This window comes from Dipodomys merriami, unplaced genomic scaffold (assembly GCF_024711535.1).
Source record: "Dipodomys merriami isolate MVZ:Mamm:240054 unplaced genomic scaffold, mDipMer1.0.p SCAF_6, whole genome shotgun sequence".
NCBI classification, from domain to species: Eukaryota; Metazoa; Chordata; class Mammalia; order Rodentia; family Heteromyidae; genus Dipodomys; species Dipodomys merriami.
Genome location: NW_027206179.1, coordinates 20,594,668 through 20,615,486, shown reverse-complemented (window position 1 = coordinate 20,615,486; position 20,819 = coordinate 20,594,668). Strand labels below are relative to the sequence as shown.

Sequence of the window (20,819 nt, the reverse complement as noted above, 5' to 3'; positions counted from 1 at the left end):
CTTGGACAGCCATGAGAAATATAATTAAACAAAATGATATGACCTAATGGTAATAGCCTGAGGCCTCCTGCAGGGCCTGTCAGCTCAAATTCTCCTAGGCCTATGTGGCTTTCTTCCTCCAGGGTGTGGGGCAGGTTCTCCAGGAACGCAGGTCTCCCAGGGAGAAGGGAGAAAGTGACCTCTCTAGGTTTTGTGGCTTGTTTTGGAAGTAAGCTGTGGTTCGTTTCTATGACCCTCTTTGGGGAAGAGGAACTCTAGTTTTTGTGAGTCACATTAGGTGCGGACTAGAATAATCAGTAATTAAAATGACATTCAAGACAATGTTCTGAACACCAAGACAATGGGAAAATTATCATGAACCAGGTATCAACATCCGAATTGAACAAAGGGTATTTCTGGGTTTTGCTTAGCCCCGGCTTCACGGTGGCAGGGCGGGGCACTGGCTGGGCCGAAGCAGGGGAGGCCTGGGGTGGGTGCGGTGTGGGAGCCGAGGGGACTCAGGGAGGGGCTGAGCAGTCTGTCCTGCTGGACAGGGATAGAATAACACCTCCGTCCTGCGGATACTCGCACCCACGCTCCCGCTCATCTGGACTTTTCCCCAAGTGTGGCTGGCCACCGGCGGGATGTAAAGGGCGGCCTGCCGCCGGGCTGAGCCCGCACGCCCGCCCCGAGAGCGGCCGGCGGCCGCTGACACTGGCACGCGCTTCGCAACGGAGTCTGCACGGTCGTTCTCGGATAGCTAGCAAGCCATGCCTCCCGTGAGGCTCACAACCGTTGTTTACCAGTTGAACACAACGAAGAAATCCCTAGAAAACTGGCAGACAAAGTTCACTCAACAGGACAGAGGGAATCGGTGCGGTCCACGGAGAGGCCGAGAGGTCGCGGAGAGCGCGTTCAGGGTGCCAGTCCGGTCCGCAGGGGACGAGAACGGGCGTGGCTACGGGGTCTGGTGGGCGTGGCTACGGGTCTGGTGGGCGTGGGGAGCGGGGGCTCGCCACAGCGGGAGGGGCGGGGCTAAACTGCGACGGGGCGTGGCGGGGGCGTGGCGGGGGCGTGACAGGCAGTCGGGAAGATGGCGCAGCGTCTGTTGCGGAGGGCGGCGCGTGGAGCGGTGGCAGCGACGACGGCGCAGCCCCGGCTGTGAGTGCAGGTCCCCCGGTCCCTGGGCTCCCGTCCCGGGCTCGCGAGGTTCAGCTTCCCGCCCGCCCCCCCACTCCACCTCGGGCCCGAGCGGGGACCGGCGTGCGCCTGCCCCCTGCGGCGGAGGCCGGGCCTCGGGGCGGGAGGGCCCCGGCGTGGACTCGGAACGGGTGCAAACTAACACCGGGCGACCGGGCCGGCCGGCCGGCCCCCCGGGGCGGCGCTGCGGGTCCTGATTTCGGGGGCTCTGGAGCTGGCCGCGGTGCTTGCCGCTCGGTCCGGGCTGCCAGCGCGTCCCACACGTTTAACGCGCCTCACAACTACTGAGGGTCCCCAGGAACTTCCGCTCTGTCTTGTGGCCAGTGGAACAGGGAAGAAGCGTGTCAGACCATTTACGAATAACAAGCCAGTCCTACCTGAACACAGATGACGTGTTTAGTGAAAAATACACTCACTTTAAATATTTGAAAAAGGCCTGGAGCCCCTGGCTCACTCCTGTACTCTTACCCACTCTGGAGGCTGAGATCTGAGGATCACGGTTCAAAACCGGCCGCGGGGGGGGGGGGGGAAGGAAGGACAGGGGGGCTGGGAATGTGTGTGTGTGGGAAACAAAACAAAACAAAAACAGCTGGGACAGGAAAGTCCTTGAAACTCTATCTCCAATTAACCAACAAACCTGGAAGTGGAGCTGTGGCTCCAGTGGTAGAGTGCTAGTCTTAAGCACCAAAGCCCAGGTCCTGGGTTCAAGTCCCAGTACTGAGGAGACAGGAAAACACGAGGGATTAATTTTATACTTTTCGATTCTTTTTTTTATTTTTAATTTAAGAAAACACAGCAAGAATAAAGCAATTCAAACCTCAGTATTGGGGGGGGGTGAAGACACCTACAGTCCAATAGCAGGAACCCTCACAAGAGTCTCAGAGACCCACCAGTGCCCTTGAGCCTCACCTTGAGAACCACAGGCCTAGATTTGCTCATTTGCTGACTATTGGCACACACAGTATCATTTGTTTTCTCTGACCCTTGTGTGAAGAAGTAGGTAGTCATGTTTATTATGGCAGCAGAATCAAGAGGCTAAGCTTCTCTCTCACAGCCCTCTGGCCAGTAGTGGCAGAGTTAAGTTCTTGGCTCCTTCAGATTCTGTGGCCTGTGAACAGTGACTATACTCCATCACTAACTCTGATACCTAACAGTGAGTGCATTCCATCACTGTCTCACCCAGTGCTCCGTGCTCGTCACTCCCTAGCACACATCCTCCATCTCAGCACACCTTACACACACCTTATCAAGGTCCTGAGCTTTGCAAAGCTTCATCATGGATCCTGGTGCCTTCACCAAACTCCAGCATGCATTTGTATCACCACTCCCCATTGGAAAAAGTGTGTGTCCCAGAGGACTGTACTTATGTGCACTTGCTCCCCCTTTAGTCTTCCAGACTCCTCTCATTTCTAGCATTCCTTTTTTCTGCCTGTGAGAGTGAGGTGGTTTCAGGCATGGGCAACACACTTAGATGCTCTGGTTTATTTTAAAGATTGCTTTACTTGGGCTGGGAAGGTGGCTCAGTGGTAGAGCGCTTGTCTTGCATACATGAGGCCCTGGGTTTGATTCCTCAGTATCACATAAGCAAAAAGAAAAAAGACGGAAGTGGTGCTGTGGCTCAAGTGGTAGAGTGCTAGCCTTGAGCTGAAGAGCTGAGGGACAGCGCCCAGGCCCAGAATTCAGGCCCCAAGACTGGACTCCCCCCCCCAAAAAAAGATTGCTTTACTTCCCAGATGGTTTTTTAAATTGAAAATCTTAAGCTTTGCAATTTGACTAATGCACAATATTACATATCTACCATTAGCAGTAGTGTATCAAATCTTTAGTCCCTAGAAATCCTGTGGCACTCAATTATTCACCCATGCCCTCCTCCCTAGTCCTGGCCATTCCAGCCAGATTATTCCCATGTCTGTAATTTGTTTTTTCCAGGGTGTCACATCATGGGAATCACACCATATGTAGTCTTTGTAGATTGGGTTCTTGGACTTAAAATATTCATGTGAAATTCCTTCATGTTTTTTTGTGGCTTGATGCCATTCTTTTCTGTTGCTGAATATAAATGTACCACAGTTTATTATTGAAGGACATTTGGGTTGTTTCCATTTTGTTGTTTATGAAAAAGCCTGATCTGTTTATAATATATAGTATATATTATAACACAAGTTTTTGTATGGACATAAATTTTCAAATCAACTGGGTAAATATCTAGGAATACTGAATGTAATTATTGAATTGTTTGAAGTAATCTGTTCTCATCTTCTGCACATTTCTCAACTGAGTTGTGTGATGTCTATATATATATATTTTTTTTTTCAGTCCTTGTCTATAGGTAGGAATCCATTATCTTATTCCTAAGCTGTTTCTGGCTCATTCTTGAGGTCATGGGAATCTCCAGAGTGATGAGTGGACTCAGTGTTTTTGAGTTTTCTTAGCTTGTATTCCACCACTTGAGCCATACTGCCAGCACAGCTTTTTCGTGGCTGTTTCAAGGAAAAGTTACAGACTTTTCTTTCCCTGAATTCTGACCTTCCAGGTCTCAGCCTCCTGAGTAACTAGGATTACTGGTGTGAACCACCAGTGCCAAGCTGTTTATTTGTATTTTCTTTAAATTCATTCATTTTTTTAAAGTAGGAGCTGCCAATTTATGCATGACCTCCCTGCAGTGCCCCTCCCTCCCCACCAATGGGGAAGTCCCCAGGTAAAGTTTTAGGGATACAGGTTTCCAAGAAGACCCGGAGAAGAAGGTGGGCTTCTTGGGGTGGGGGTGGGCCTTCAGTAAATATAATGAAATATTTTGTGAAGAGTTGGTAATTGGAAAAACAATGTTTTCCCTACCCCTGAATACAACTGTAGCTGTGTTCTGTTGTTACACTTTGCTTGTTTATTCTGCTCCACATGACTTGTGATCTCAGCAGGTTAAGTTTAGAATTTTATTAGGCAATAAAGGAAATGTTGAGGAAATGGTATTTTTGTTGTCATATGGGTCACACGGGTATGATTTGAAATCCATTGTGATTCAAACAGGTTTGAGTTATTTTGTGTTGTTGGTTGACTGTTTTATAGCTTATTGCTCTGGTTTGAATGTGTCCCTCCAGAGCTCATGTGTTGGAAATTTAATCCCCAGAGCAACAGTGTTGAGAGGTAGAACCTTAAAGAGGTAATTAGGTATGAAGGCTGTGTCTTATGAATGGATTAATGCTATTATTATGGGAATGGGTTTGTTATAAAAGTGAGTTTGACACCCTACCCCCATAACAGGATTTGAAATCAGGGCTTTGAACTTGGTCAGCTGGTGCTCTACCAGCTAGAGCTATGCCTCCAGCCCAGCTTTTGACTGGTTATTGTGGATGTATAATTTTTCTTAGATTTTTCTGCTCCTATTGGCTTTGAACCATATACTCTGGCTCTCAGCCTTCTACGTAGCTCAGATTATAAGCGTGTGCCACAGGTGCCCTCTCTTACTGTCTTACCTGCCATTGAAGGATGATACAGCAAGAAGCCCCTCACCAGATGCTGTTGGCACATCTTTGTCTCCCAGCATCTAGAACTGTGGAAAAAAATACCTTTTTCATTAGTTTTCCCTCTCCCCAGCCAGACAGGTTGTCACTATGCAGCTCATGCTGGTATTAAACTTGTGATCCTCCTGCCTCAGCTTTCCAAGTGTTAGGATTACAGGAATATGCTGCCACACCTAGTAATCAGTAACTTTTCATAGAAATTACTCAGGGTGTGGTATTCTGTTATAGCAACACAAAATGGACTAAGACAGTTAAATAACTCTGGTGAATGACTTAGATAATAAAAGGCTCAGAATGGAGATTCATTCTTTCCTTTCTCCCTTCTCCCTTTTTTCAGTTCCCCTTTATAAACCAGGTTTAAAATAGCTTTCAATTTAGCTGCCTTGATTTTGTCCTGTGTCTATTTTTTTTGTCAGTTGTGGGGCTTGAACTCAGGGCCTAGGTACTGTCCCTGAGTCTCTTTGTGCTCAAGGCTAGTGCTCTACTACTTGAGCCACAGCACTACTTCAGTTTTTGAGTGGTTAACTGGAGATAAGAATCTCATGGGAACTTTTCTGCCTAGGCCGGCTTTGAACCACAATCCTCAGATCTCTGCTTCCTGAGTAGCTAGGATTACAGGCATGAACCATTGCTATCCACCTTTTTAAAAAAATTTTTTTTATTTTTAGTATAAAGGTGATGTCTATTTTAGTTTGTGACTTAACAACCCAGCATTGGTGATGCTCTTGTTATACCACATATCAGTACACACAGTGTGTACACACACCCACACACTCACACTATACATATTATATAACCATATATTCTTTCTTGGAAAAGGTAGAGGTAAATGTCCCTGTCCACAGATCTGTATAGATGCCCCTATTATATCCACGGAGATGAGTTTATATGTGAACTTGCTAGGTCAAGGGTATGGCATTTGGTACTCTTTAATGCTTGCTATCAAATTACCTTCTAGAAAGTCACTCTGGCTGGACTTGGGGGTTATGTCTGTAACTCTAGCTACTGGCTTCAAATCCCACATCCACAGGATATGACCATCTGATTTGAAGCCAGCTAGGGCAAGAAAGTCTGTGAGACTCTTATCTCCAATAAACTACTCAAAAAAAAAGCTGGCAGTAGAGCCATGGCTCAAGTGGTAGAGCCCTAACCTTGAGCACAAAAGACCAGGGACAGCACCCAGGCACTGAGTTCAAGTCCCACAACTGATTAAAAAAAAAAAAAAGTTGATCCATCCCTGGCTTGCAGGTTGCCTGTTGGAAGCTCATCTGCACCTCCTAGTTGCCACAGGCCTGTGCAACAGAGTTCTGACTGGTTGTACATCTGGCAGCTGCACACCTAGAAAGAAGCCTGTCCCCTGGCTGTTAGCACTGGCACCTCCCTTCACTCCTGCTGCCTCCACTGGCACTCTGACCCAAGCTGGAGCATCCTGTGAGTGGCCAAGAAAGACTTACCCCTCTAGCAGGCTCGCTCTGAACGATACTCCAGGCAACATCTTTCTCTTAACTAGGCTTTAGAGACTGACAGAGGTGTGCCTTAATACTAAAAGAATGGAAGCAGGTCGCATTGAGATTTTAATAGAAGACTTGGCACGGGCCCGTCTGTCAGGATGCCGCCTTCCTCTCGCTGTGACTTGGCTAAGAAGGAAGAGGGGTTTGTATTTGCCAAGTTCTTGCAAATATTAGTACTTTGCTAATATTAGCTTTCAGAACCACAAATACTGGAAAATTTAAGAGAACATTTTCTCCTTTACTGTCCTAATTGATAGTGCTATGTTGCTGGGCACCGATGGCTCACGCCTGTAATCCTAGCTACTCAGGAGGCTGAGATCTGAGGATCTCGGTTCAAAGCCAGCCTGGGCAGGAAAGGCTATAAAACTTTTATCTCCAGTATACCACCAGAAAACTGGAAGTGGCGTTGTAGCTCAAGTGGTAGAGCACTAGCCTTGAGCTGAAGAGCTGAGGGACAGCGCCCAGGCCCAGAGTTCAAGCCCTATGACCAACAAAAAGAAAAACAAAAAACGTTTTCTTTACTTTTTGTGCCAGCACTGGAGCATGGGGCTTAAACTCAGAGCCTTGTGCTCTTGCTTAGCCTTTTCTACTGAAGGCTGGGACTCTACCACCTGAGTCACACTGTACTTCTGACTTCTTGCTGGTTAATGGAAAATAAAGGTCTTGGATTTGTCTGCCCTGGGTTGGTTTGAACCACAACCTTCAAATCTCAGCCTCCTAAGTAATTCGGATTACATGCATGAACCACCAGTGTCTGCTTTTTAAAAACTTCTGTGGCCAGCCGGGCGCTGGTGGCTCACGCCTGTAATCCTAGCTACTCAGGAGGCTGAGATCTGAGGATCACGGTTCAAAGCCAGCCCGGGCAGGAGAGACCGTGAGACTCCTATCTCCAATAAAACCACCAGAAAACTGGAAGTGGCACTGTAGCTCAAGTGGTAGAGTGCTCGCCTTGAGCTGAAGAGCTAAGGGACAGCGCCCAGGCCCAGAGTTCAAGCCCCACGACCGACAAAAAAAAAAATTAAAAATAAAAACTTCTGTGGCCATTAAAACATCATTGCTGGTCTGGGAAGTTGGCTTAGTGGTAGAGTGCTATCCTTGCGTGCATGAGGCCCTGGATTCATATCCTTAGCACTACATAAACAGAAAAAGCCAGACATGGTGCTGTGGCTCAAGTGGTAGAGTACTCGCCTTGAGCTGAAGAACTGAGGGACAGCGCCCAGGCCCAGAGTTTCAGGCCCCATGACCGACAAAAAAAATTATTGCAGGGACTCCAGTAATACAGAACCAGCCTAGCAAGTGCACAGCCAAGTATTTCCACCACATTACCAACCAAAAAAATCAATAAGAGCTCACTGTGGTACTTTGTGCCATTTTGGTTTGGAAATAGTGCAGACTTATGTAAAAGCACTTACATTCAATTTGCTTTCTTATTTAATTTCTATCTTTTTTATGAGAAGGAAAATACTTTGACATTATTGGGGGGCCAAAAGCAAAAATATAGGATAAAAAAACGGCACTCCCCCCCAATCAATCCTATGCCTCGTGTGGTTTGGCCCTAAAACACTGGAGGGCGCTGTAGCAACAGGAGAGCTAACTCATTTGTGCAACTACCCCTTACACAGAGCCGCTCTCCCTGTTCATTTTTAAGGCAAATCAAAGACACATGGATGGGAAAAGAAATATTTCTAATCTGCCCTATAAACCATCCCTTTAAAAGTTTCTAACAAGAAGTAGCTCTGAGCTCCAGCCTGCTCTCCAGGCTGCCTCTGCTGCTCTGGTGATTGGGCACTCTATCCCTTGAGTCTCACCAGAGAGATTTTACCTACCATCCTGCTCACCCAGCACCCCACTCCAGCACATCAGCCACTGCTTCTGTGCTCTGCCCCCCTCTGCCTAATGTTTTTTCCATAGCCTTGTTTCCACCAGTCATTTGTATTTATTTGTGATCGTCTGCCTGCCCCTTTCCACCCCCTGAATATTCATGACAGCAGGAATTTGGCCTCATTATTCTATAAACCTCAACCCCCAAAAGTCAGCATTCCATTGTCCAGAAAGGAATTACTGCCCTGAAACAAGAAGAGTTTGGAGAATTCTGAACTATAAAATAGTGTTTTGAGCTTTGAGTTATTTTGGTCCATTTGAGCTCATTTTGATTAGACCTTGAAGACGATAAAAAGCTCTATCCCAAACTTACCAGTACAATCTGTGCTCTCCCCCTCCTCGGCAACTCTCCTGGGAATTGAACCCAGGCCCTCAAGCATGCTGAGCATGTACTCCCACTGGATCATCTCCCAAACCTCTGCACTTCGTTGGTTTTTTCTGCTTTTCCCTGCCATGGTAGGAGATCTGTATGCTCACATGGTGTTGCTCCTCTGTCTCTATGTCCTCAGAAGGGATGGCACCTTCATCATGTTCCCTCTCCCCAAAGAGGAGCTGCCACCAGGTCCTCGGCTTGAGTCTGTCATTCCATTCCACCTTCTCTCTCAACCCCTGTCAATTTCAGCATTTATCTATGAAATAGTCTGGATATTTCATACAAATAGGATCATACAGTATGTGCCAATCTGTGATGGGCTGCTTTCCTTTAGCATATTTTCTAGGTTCATCCATGCACTAACAACAGGAAATATTAAGCCTCTTTCTGGGAGAAGATGACTACCTGGGTCCAAGGACACAGTCTCTTCCTGCCCGCTGTGCTTCCTGGGAGCGTCCCGTGCTTCCTCACACCTACCCAGCTTATCCTCAGATGGGAACATGTCTGTTTCCCTGTTACAACTGGAGAACCAATTCACCTTGTGCCTGTGCCCAGCACAGTGCCTGGCACGGAATAGGCACGGGCTGAGGAATCGGAGAATGAGCGCATCAGATGGGCGCAGAGGCAGTTCCACTGCAGAGGGGGGGAAACAAACTTTTTATGTGCAAGTGTGGGTGTGTGTATGTTTTCCCAGATTATAGATTTGTCTAAACATTCTTGCTAATTGAAGATGTCAAGGCTGAAGGTTCTTTCTTGGCTTGAGTTTTTGAACACAGGCCAGGGCTGTTTTCAGATTCCTCAATATTCGCTTCTCTGGGAAAGAGTTATCAAAAGTATATAGGAGATGTCTCCTGTACGTACTGGCTAACATTGTTGGTTTACTCATTTGAGTTCTGGGTACACAGGACCCCTTATTGTCTGCGTGTGGCATTACCCAGCCCTGAGTTGCTCTGGAAGACCCTAGCCAAACCTGTAACTCCTAAGGGCACACTTCCCTGCCTCTAATTAGGACCAACTCAGCACCTAAAAGACGCACAAAAAAAATAGCTATGGTTTAGGGGCCAGTTACTGGTGAGGCAAAAAATCCAGGTCTGAGGACAGCCAAGGCTGAAGTGCAAGACCCTATCTGAAACTCAGAACCCAAGGAGCATGGGCGTGGCTGCAGGGGTCAAGGCTCTCCATTTCAATCCCCATACTGAAAGAGAGGGACTGAGAGAGACTGATGGATAGACAGACATAACAGAGACAGAGTGCCGTGGTTTGGGCTGAGCGGTAACTTTATGGTAGAGCACTTGCCTAGCATTCAAGGCCTTTCATTCAAGCGTTGATCCCAGTATTGCAAAGCGGGGAAAGCCATGGTTTTTCAGCCCAATGAAGATTGGGCTGAAGATTCCCAGGACCCAAAGTAGCATTGACTTCCATCCTTTTCAGTTTTTGTTTTTTTCATCAGTCCCCCCACCCATACCCATACCCCTGTGACCAGGGCATAGCTTAAGAACTTACTAACCACTTGGCTTTTGAGTGTCTCTTCTCAAGCCAGTCCACAGCCTGTGTGGAGCATGAGTCCCCACTGGGTCTTCTCTGCAGTTTGTTTGGTGCCCCTTGGGCGACAGGTAACTGGTCGGCCAGGTGCTAGTCTCCTCATCCCTGTCTCCTCTCAGCACCTGGGTGGAGCTGTGCTGCTAAGTAGCTGTTTCTGAAACCAGCTGGAGAACTCCAGCTCTGTATGGGAGCCACTGGGCACTGAGTGTTAGCAACTAGCCAGTGACCAGCAGGGATTAGCAGATTTTAGACTCCACAAACATTTCATGTGTGAAATGCGGATTCCAGGCACCAGCCCACAGAGCAACTTAGGAAGATGGAAACAGCACCGTGGGCACAGGTGGGTTTCATTAATTAGTACACTGTTTGGAGGGAATTAGCAAAGAATGTTAATATTTCCCGGATTATTGTTAATGAGGGATGAGAAACTCAGCTTTTTATCTTCACAACCATATGGTTTGCCGCTTGATGTAGGCTTTCTCTTTTTCTGAATGTTTTTAAACTTGATTTTTATTTTAGTAAGGACAGAACTTTTCTTGCAGAATGCATTTATTTTGTCCAGCAGGATTTTATTGTGTGGGAAAGTATTTACTTCATAGAACAGCTTGTCACACAAAACGTTCTAGAACATATCAGTGGTAATGTTTTTGAGTGAGAGAGATGTATGACACATTTCTTTTTATTAGACACAGCGCATGCATACTTTTGGAAAGCATGAGAATGGTGTCCCTTCCAGGTTCTGCGTAGAGCTTCTCAGAGGGGCGACGGGAGCAAGTTCCAGGATCTTTCTGTGCTGGCTCACCTCCGTTCTAAGATGCATCCAGGCTAAGGCTGGGTGGGAGAAACACCCAGGGGAGCAGAGTAATTCTACCACATTGTCTGGGTGCAGATAGTCAGCAACAGTGACTGGACTGAAATTTCATTGCAAGTGGTGATGCAGGCAGGGCTACATCCAGAATCCTATGGAATGCCCAGGTGGGACGACTATCGGGCATCTGGACCATTCCCGGAAAAGCCAACTTCTGAGCAGACCTTAAAAGATGACAGGAGAAGTGGTACTGTGGGTTCAAGTGGTAGAGTGCCCAGAGTTCAAGGCCCACAACTGACAAAAGACAAAAAAAAAAAAAAGGATGACAGGATAGGGAAGGGTGTTCTGCTGGTGAGAGAACCACGTGTGCAAAAGTCAGATAGGATGCGATAGGGTGTGAGCTGCCTAGAAGCACGGGTAGGGCACGGGGCTGAGCAGGTGGGCTGGTTCAGGCTGAGGAGCAGGCAGGCCTGCCTGGGACTTGTAATTTACATCCTGTGGGCAACAGGAAACCAATGTAGATGTGTACTGTCCGTCTACCCCCATCAGGGCCTTCCCTGTGTACTGTGGTCTAGAGGGTAGTTCCATGTTTTTTCAGCTCTTGCTGCTTGTCTTACTTGAATTCCACTCCAAACGAACCTTGCGGCCTGGGAGGTCGGGGTGGGCAGGGGTCCCTCCTCTACTGTACTTGCAGCACTTAAATAGTTGTTGTTGCAAGCAGCTTTCAGGTGACTTCATTTCTCTAGGACAGCACACTTAGCTTCCTACATCTGCAGCTGATTTGTGAAGAGGCCTTAATGAGAAACTTCAAACAGTTTAAATGTCAATTACCAAAAAAGTGAGGTTTTCAAGTTGCAGTATTCTGCTGCATTGGTCATCAGAATGTAATCCCAGGTGGATGTAATTTAAGACAGATGACATTCCAGAGCTTCAGTTACAAAGGACTTCTGTATGTGAGACTCGGCGCTGGCTCATCGCTGCGCTTCCACGAGGACTTACCTCTGGGCTTACAGTCCCGTCTGGCTCTGTACTGCTGCCTGTGAATCAGAAAAGGACCAAAAGCTGCTGTGTGCATAAAAAATGTCAAGTACACAGTAAATGTTGTAATCATTCCAGTTTCAGCCCCTACACTTTCAAGAGGGAGCAAGTATACATGATCTGGGCATACATAGTAGCGCAGTAGTTGAGTGCTGGATCCCATTCCCAACTCTTACCATAAAATAAAAACAGGAACAAACAGGAAAAGTACTTGTGATGTTTTTGTCAGAGGTACAATTAATAGGATAGTATAAATGTCTAACTCAGAAATCCTGATTTGTTTTTCCTTTTCTTTCTTGCCACTGCGTCCTTTTCTTATGTTCTTTCCTTTGTCTCTATTTTTTTTAAGTTAAGATAAAATTCATGAAGAAAAAGTTGAATGTGGTGATGAGTCTTACTTTAGCAGAAAGTAAAACCAAAAACATGCAGAATAAATTAACCCTGCATTTTCCCGTAGGTCAGTTAGTGGGTGTTACATCCTTAGTCCTTTGTCCTACAAAGTAAGTAATTTTTGGCAGCTGGTTTGGTTTTCACCACTTCTAAGCCTGTGACAAATGATCCTGGAAGATGTTTGGTCTTAAAAAAGGAAAGCTTCTTGTGTGCGAGTTCTAAGTTAAATTTTGTTGTTTTAGAAGGCTTTTTTATGTAAGCCATTTATATGGAATTTTGCTTCATTTGAATTGGAAAGTTTTTAAACTAGTTAGAGTCTGACATACTGAACTGTTTTTCATAAGTTTTGGCATCTGAAAGTTAATTTATCTTTTCTGTCTGTTTCTTTGAGACAAGATTTTGCTATGTAGTCTAGACTGGCCTCTAACTCATGGTCCTCCTGCCTCATACTTCTAAGTGAAGGGCTTACAAGCATGTGCCATCACAGCTGGCTACCTTTTCTATTTTTAAGATACTGGGAACTGCACACCAGTGGCTCACGTATATAATCTTAGCTACGCTGGAGGCTAAGATCTGAGAATAGCAGTTCAAGGCCATCCAGGGCAGGAAAGTCTATGAGACTCTTATCTCTAATAAACTACTAAAGAAGCCAGAAGTAGAGCTGTTGTTCAAGTGGTAGGGTGCTTGAGCTGTCACTCAAATGGCACAAGTTCATGTGTGTGTGTGTGTGTGAAAAAGCACTTATTATTTCTTAGTAAACTGCTCTTTTGTTTATTCTGGTCCTGGGACTTAAATTCAGGGCATAGGTGCTGTCCTTGAGCTTTTTTGCTCAAGGATAGTACTCTACCACTTGCTTGGTACCACTTGTTCACACTGGGGGAGGGGGGGAAGGAGAAAGAGAGAGAGAGAGGAAGGAGAGAGGGAGAGGTCAGGATTACAGGTGTGAACCACCAGTGCCTGGCTCTAGTCAATGGCTTTTGAAAATTGAAATTTTTTTACGTTTGTTTTTGTTTTTTTTTTTCAGGCAAAAGAATGTAGATAAAATCTCTTAGACCTGACAGTCGATTTCAATGCCAATAGTCAAACAGAAATATCTGAACATGTGATTTCATGAATTTTCTGTTGTAAAGGCTTCTAGGCATTGGTTTCTTTCAAAAGCAGCTGATTGGTGCTATATTTGGCATGTCACATGGTGTTAAAAATTCATATAAACGTAGAAGTAGTAAAATGTTAAGTTTATAGACCCATGGGGACCATTTTGCTTGTATTGCTAACAGGATTACTTTTCCAACTTAAAATAATCTTTGTGTTGTGGGCATGTTTAAAGTATTTGAATGTCTAGCTTATCTGATTAGAATATGAAGTTTAATATTTTCCAATACTTATTTCTCATATGCAGGACCAACTATATCTATCAAATGTGAATATTTAACTATAAAGGATCAGACTTAATCAGCTTTATAGTTGTGAATTTAGGAAGTGAATTCACATCACCTCTATCTCCAGAGAGGCTGTTTGGTGACTTATTCCTGATTCTCCAAGGTAACACACTAGAGCTCATTTGAATTAATTATCAGTCTGGGGAGTTGTAGCATTCATTTGAACTATTGAGTGGAAAAGTTTCTTGTGCTTAGAGAAGTCAGGGGCCAGAAATAAGAGAGGGTCCCGTCCTTCCCCGGCCGCTTCTCACCTGTGACATTGCACCAGGGTGGCAATAAAATCACAGGAGCTCATTTTATGTGAAACCATTAGCAGCCTGAGAATTCAGGACTAGCTGCCTCTCATACTTTAATACACTGGAAGGTGTCATTTATAAGCATAGAGGGCCAGCAGGAAGGCAGAACAGGCTTGTAAACTCGAGCTTTCGGCCCCAACAGCAATGATTTTGTAATATAGTTTAAAGTCTTACGTTATCAGAATTACAAATGTGTCTTTTAAGTGTGGTAGACAAGTCCTGTGAAACATCTGTCTATAAAAGGTGACACAATGGCCAGGTATTTATGACTCACTATTGTGGTAGTGGTGCTTCTGTTTCTGATGTCGTAGATTAGGAAGACTGGCAGTCCCTTAGTGTGAAAACTAAGTAAAATAGTTTCTTCTTCTTTTTTTTTTTTTTTTTTTTTTGTCGGTTGTGGAGCTTGAACTCTGGGCTTAAGAGCTTTCTCTCACTCTTCAGCTCAAGGCAAGTGCTCTACCACTTGAGCCACAGGGCCACTTTTGGTTTTCTGAGTGGTTTATTGGAGATAATAGTCTCATGGACTTTTCTGCCCGGGCTGGCTTTGAACCACAATCCTCAGATCTCAGCCTCCTGAGTAGCTAGGAATTTAGGCGTGAGCCACTGGTGCTTAGCAGTAAAATAGTTTCTGTTTGTATGTGTGTGTACGTGTGTGCTGGCCCTGGGTCTTGAACTCAAGACCTGGGTATTATCCCAGAGCTTGTTGTTCAAGGCGAGTGCTCTACCATTTCAGCCACAGTTCAGCTTCTGGCATATTGATTAATTGGAGATGAGGAGACTGATTAATTGGAGATTGATTAATTGGAGGGCTGGCTTAGTGGTAGAGTGCTTGCCAAGCATATATGAGACACTGGGTTCAATTACTCAGTACCATATAAATAGGAAAAACCAGGCCGGGCGCTGGTGGCTCACGCCTGTAATCGTAGCTACTCAGGAGGCTGAGATCTGAGGATCGTGGTTCAAAGCCAGCCCGGGCAGGAGAGACTGTGAGACTCCTATCACCAGAAAACCGGAAGTGGCGCTGTAGCTCAAGTGGTAGAGCACTCGCCTTGAGCTGAAGAGCTGAGGGACAGCGCCCAGGCCCAGAGTTCAAGCCCCACGACCGACAAAAGAAAAAAAAAAAAAGAAAAAGAAAAAGCTAGAAGTAGTGCTGTGGCTTTAGTGGTTGAGTGCTAGCCTTGAGCAAAAGAAGCTCAGGGACAGTGCCTAAGCCCTGTGTTCAAGCCTCAGGACTGGAAAAAAAAAAGTCTCATGGACTCTCCTGCCAGGCTGGTTTTGAATCTTGATCCTCAGATCTCAACCTCCTCAATAGCTGGGATTACAGATGTGAGCCACTGGCACCCAGCAGTAGTAGTGTTCATTGAAAAACACATATATCACCATGATAGTTTTTTGTTGTTGTTGTTGTTTTGTTTTTGGGTCCAGTCATGGGGCCTGAACTCTGGGCCTGGGCTCTGTCCCTCAGCTCTTTGCTCAAGGCTAAAATCTCTAACACTTGAGCCACAGCGCCACTTCTGGCTTTTTTCTTTTTGCTTATGTGGTGCTGAGGAATTGAACCCAGGGCCTCAGGCATGCAAGGCAAACGCTCTACCACTGAGCCACCTTCCCAGCCCACCACCATGATAGTTTCAAGCAGCATAGCTAGCAGGGAGATTCCTGCCTGGAAATCTAGAAATGGTGTCTGGTGCCCAGTCCCTGCTGCTTGTGCCTCCAATACTTCCAAAACTGACGCAAGGGTGTGGCAGGCCGAGGTCTGGGGGCCAGAGGAGTAAGGAAGCATTTTTCAGTTTCCCTTTGGATCCTAGGGTGGCGGGCTCCTGATGTGGGGACAGGATGTGGTGTTCTGAGGAGTGACCAGTATCCCTGACAGTGAACCAGCCCAGCTCCAGTATTCCTGTTGTTCTTTAACTGAAACCCTGAAGAAAACCAAATGAATAGGTGAGAATTTAGAAACCTGTTCTGTAGATTGAGAAAAGCATCCAAAAATCGATCTGAGCATAGTGATGCATATCTAGAATGTTCCCAGAAGTGCTCCCGGCCCGCACCTGCCTGTGCTTCCCACCTCCTTTAGTTGGTAGAGGTGTTACTTGGATTGCCATGTGATCTGATTGGTCCTCACGATTCTAGGTCCTGATGTATTAAGAGAGATAGATCCCTCTGCAGCTCTTCTCTGCACTGAAGCCTTCACTGCTTGGCCTTTTCTGGCAGTGGGTGTGTATCTCCTGAGTCTCAGGGGTGTCTGAAAGTAGTTCCCACCAATAAAGTGTGAGCCAAAGTAACATTTCCATCCTTTATCCCAAGGTCTGTTCGTTTCCAGGAAGTGCACATGGGACAGAGCTCAGGTGATGTGACTGCAAACCAAGAGATAGTTATTATCCCAGCAATGCAGACCTGGGCCTTGGTCCCAGTTGCTCAGGTGCCTGGTTTAAGTTCAGTTCTTTGTGAAGACTATGCGCCAGTGCCTTTCTCTTTAAAGATGATGTTTATTAGTTTAAAGACAACTTCTGTGAATGCACCTGTGTAGAGTCAGGTACAATTTCCTCTAGTTGTGTGGCCAAAAAAGCCATGTACAGCAGAGTCCCCTCCTAGCCCCAGGCTGAGATATTCCTGGAGTTGTACACCTGGCTTCTCTGTGTAATAGGTAGCCTTGTGTACCTGTCAGGGAGGGTGTCCAAGCGCCCTCAAGTAGATGCTATTTGGATGGTGGATACAAATCCTCACCCTTGCTTTTGAAGTGGTTTGTGATATGACTGTTTAACCTTAACCTTCACTGAGCCCCTTACACAATGCCTTTTGAGAGGGATATTGTCCTGATACACTGTAAAGTGCCTCATCCATGTGCATCCTGGTGCTTCATTGGCCTTTGCCTCTCTTTCTTTCCTTATGTCCACTTCTTTATTCAGGAGACACTTACAGTGTGGGCATTCATGTGACCGTGGCATGTTTTCTTTTTGCAGTTGAGGGTGGTTTTAGTAGGGCTGCTGGTTAGTATGCTTTCTGAAAAATAGGACCAGTTATCACACAGGCCCCAGGCTGGCAGGGGTGCAGATGGTTCCGAGTGTGCTAAAAGGGGAAGGCTGGAGTCCGGAGAGTGCTGGCAAGGGGAACTTTGCTAGTTTCACAGGTTTTTACTAAAGTAGTTCTGAACAAGAAAAGCGTTTGATGAAATCTTACCTAGTTCAAAGACATTATTTTTGGCCTTTCTTTTTTCTTCTCTCCTTTCTTTCCTTCACCTTTCCCCTGTGACCTCCCATTCCAGCTGAGCCCTCTTGTCCCCAGTTGCCCTGTACTGCTGATCTTAACCCCATCTTTGCCCTCTGCTAAATCCTATTCTTGGGGAAGACTATACTCTCTTGAGCGCTTTCCATAGGCCCAGCACTGAGCATTATGTTGGCTAACAGATCATTAGGAAAGTGTTCCTTTACCTGTTTTACAGATGAGAAAAATGAGATTCCAGGAATCTTGCTGAAGTTTACACACTGACTAAGGAGAGAATCAGGATCACACTCTGGATTTAAGCCATTTTTTTCCCAAGTCCTAACATCAGCCATTTAGTGTGGATACCTTTGGAAAAGAGAATTCTTTTATATTACTCCCCAAAAAAGGATTCTATTTTAAAATACCCATGAATTGGGGAATCATTAAGTAAGTTATGGTTCAGTCATACCATGGTAATGCTGTAGCTAGCTGTAACTACAAGGTAGTTCCCATGAATGGTAATTTGATTGCTTTACTCCTGCTATCGATTGTATTATCTTCCCTGGTAGATACCCTCCCTGTAGTTTCTGCCTGATTCTACTTGAATCCAGCACCTCTAATAGCAGGTACTAAAAATACCTTACACTCTGGGTGCCAGTGGCTCATGCCTATAATCCTAACTACTGAGGAGGCTAGATATGAGGGTTGCAGTCCAAGCCAGCCCAGACAGGAAAGTATATGAGCTTTTACCTCCAATAAACAACCAAAAAATACCAGATGGAGCTACACTTCAAGTTGTAGAATGATAGCCTTGAGCACAAAAGCCCAGGGTCAGCATCCGGACCCCGAGTTCAAGCCCAAGGACCAGCACACGCAAAAAGAGACCCCATGCAGGTTTTATTAATGCAGTCTATACAGGGAAATCTCAAAAAGAAGGGAGCTACAGAAGAGGGAAACTCTAAAATCTTTATATGAAATGGCACAAATCCATGGCTGGCCACTAAACTATATGGCTCTCAAGAAACCTGATGAAGCCAGGCACTGGTGGCTCATGCTTGTAATCCTAGCTAATCAGGAGGCTGAGATCTGAGGATTGCGGTTCAAAGCCAGTCTTGGCAGGAAAGTCCATGAGACTCATCTACAATAAAACACCAGAAATCCAAAAGTAGTGCTGTAGTTCAAGTGGTAGAGTGCTTGCCTTGAGCTGAAGAGCTGAGGGACAGCTCCGAGGCCCAGAGTTCAAGCCCCACAACCGACAAAAACAAAACAAACAAACAAAAACCTGATGAAATAGTAGCACCGGAAACCAGGAGCTGGTGGCTCATGCCTGTAATCCTAGCTACACAGAAAGCTGAGATCAGGATTGCAGTTTAAAGCCAGCCTGGGCAGGAAGGTCCATGAGTTTCATCCTCAACTGACTACCAAAAAACTGGAAGTGGAGCTGTGGCTCCAATGGTAGAGCACTAGACGAGTAAAAAGCAGCTCAGGGACAGTGTCCAAGCCCTACAACCCAAAAAAGAATTAGTAGCATCAGGAAACGGAAAGAACTCGGCAAAAATAGTCTCTGTTGTCTACCACAACAGAGACAAAGTTTGATTTGTATTTATTGGCTGTGCTAGAGTAAAAATTACTCTTCAAACTAATATGCAAAATCCAAATTATATACAATATATCACTCATAGTGCCCAATTCCCTACTAAAAATCATTAGTTAAAGGGATAACAAGATTCATTGTACTCATAAGCTGGCACTCGTACAACTAATGCTTTTTTTTTTTTGCCAGTCCTGGGGCTTGAACTTAGGGCTGGGGCACTGTCCCTGAGCTTCTTTTCTCAAGGCTAGCACTCTATGACTTGGGCCATAGCACCACTTCAGGCTTTTTCTATTTATGTGGTTCTGAGGAATCGAACCCAGGGCTTCATGCTTGCTAGGCAAACATTCTAACACTAGGCCACCTTCCCAGCCCTATTTTATTTTTTGATGATGTCACATTTCATTTCTCCTTGAGCTCCTACATTCAACAGATGCTCTGTCTTAGACTCCTGGATTTCTGGGACTACTGACATGAGCTACCATGCCTGGATCTGAATTACATACTCTAAAAGTAGTGGAAATTAGGAGTTATTTTTAAAGAAAGGGTTTAAAAATGCACATTAGCTCAATTGAAATTTTTACTGGCTAATAGTGCTTAAGAGCAGATTTCAGGTATCAGAAGAATTAGTGAACAAAAAATAGATTGTACCGGAGTATAGCTCAATGGTAGAATGATTGGCACTGAAAAATAAATTTGGGGGATGGTACTGGGGTTTGAACTCAGGAGGTTAACATTGGTATGGTGCCAAGGTGGTGGAGCTTCCCCGTTAACAATGTGTTTGCTTGAACATGAAAGTACTATGGTTGAATGGAAGAATTAAAGCCACTCTTGCTGGGTACCAGTGGCTCACACCTTGTAATCCTAGCTCATCAGAAGTCTGAGATCTGAGGATCATGGTTCGAAGCCAGCCAGGGCAAAAATGTCCATGAGATGCTAATTTCCAATTAATCAGCAAAAAGCCAGATGTGGAGCTGTGGATTAAGTAGAAGAACACTAGCCTTGAGCAAAAATGCTGAAGCACAGCACCCAGGCCCTAAGTTCAAGCCCTGGACTGTCAAAAAGAAAAAAAAGAAAGGAAGGAACAAAGGAAGGAAGGAAGGAAGGAAGGAAGGAAGGAAGGAAGGAAGGAAGGAAGGAAGGAAGGAAGGAGCAAGCCACTTCTTTCTCTGAGTGGAAAGCATCCTGAGAACTGGTTTGTGGGGTAGATCAAGCCCTGTTGTTGCTCTAAGCTATTTCCACCAAACCCAGGCACTCCAGTGTACTTCTTGTCTTTTCAGGAAGATAAGCAAAGAAGAAATAAAGTTGCAGAAGAATGAAGTACATATAAACTATGGAATTCTCACATACAGTGTTCATGCATGTGTGTGAATGATGAGTACATGTCCATATGCCTGCACCTCCATCCATATTTCCAAAGCATAGTTTTCAAACATAGCAGAAACATTAATTTGGATACAAAGAAGCTAATTCCAGATTTTATCCGTTTGTTGAAGTCAGCTCAGTGATGCTATTCACCTACACTTGTTGAGCTCTTACTTTATATGATTGAGTTGTTGTCATTGCATTTCTTTAAGCTTCTTACTAATTGGGTTTTTGTTTTGTTGTTTTGTTAGTCATGGATCTTGAACTGAGTTTCTGGATGCCATCCTGAGCTTTTCTGCTCAAGGCTAGCACTGTATCACTTTGAACCACAGCAACCACTTCTGGGTTCCTGGTGGTTCATTGGAGTTAAGGGTATGGCTTTAAACCACGGCCCTCAGATGTCAGCTCCCGAGTACCTAGAATTACAGGCATGAGCCACCAGTACTCAGCTTGCTCATTCTTTTTTCTGGGCAAGTGCTCTACAATTGAGCTACATCCTCAGCCTGACTTCTTTTTACTTTTCCCAAATTGTTGAGAATGTTAGTTACCCAGAATTAATAAAATATATGTGCTATTACATATACAAATACAGAGACATCCACACACATACACAATTATGAACATGTCCTGTTCATTTCACAAAATAATGCGAACAGATGTTTACTAACCACCTCCTATGTTTCAGTCTTT

General features: G+C 45.4%; 1 protein-coding gene across 7 annotated transcripts in view; it reads left to right on the top strand.

Moving 5' to 3' along the window:
• Positions 1-1,061: 1,061 nt before the first annotated feature.
• The window catches only part of Clybl (citramalyl-CoA lyase), a 199,588-nt gene continuing 179,830 nt past the window's right edge, over positions 1,062-20,819 (top strand). For all 7 annotated transcript variants that reach the window (XR_011367885.1, XM_070002682.1, XM_070002685.1 and 4 more), the window contains exon 1: positions 1,062-1,140. Coding sequence is in view for 6 of the 7 variants with exons in the window: in XM_070002682.1 (XP_069858783.1) it covers positions 1,073-1,140 (68 nt within the window). In the remaining variant the exon portion in view is untranslated. The remainder of the gene's footprint in view (positions 1,141-20,819) is intronic.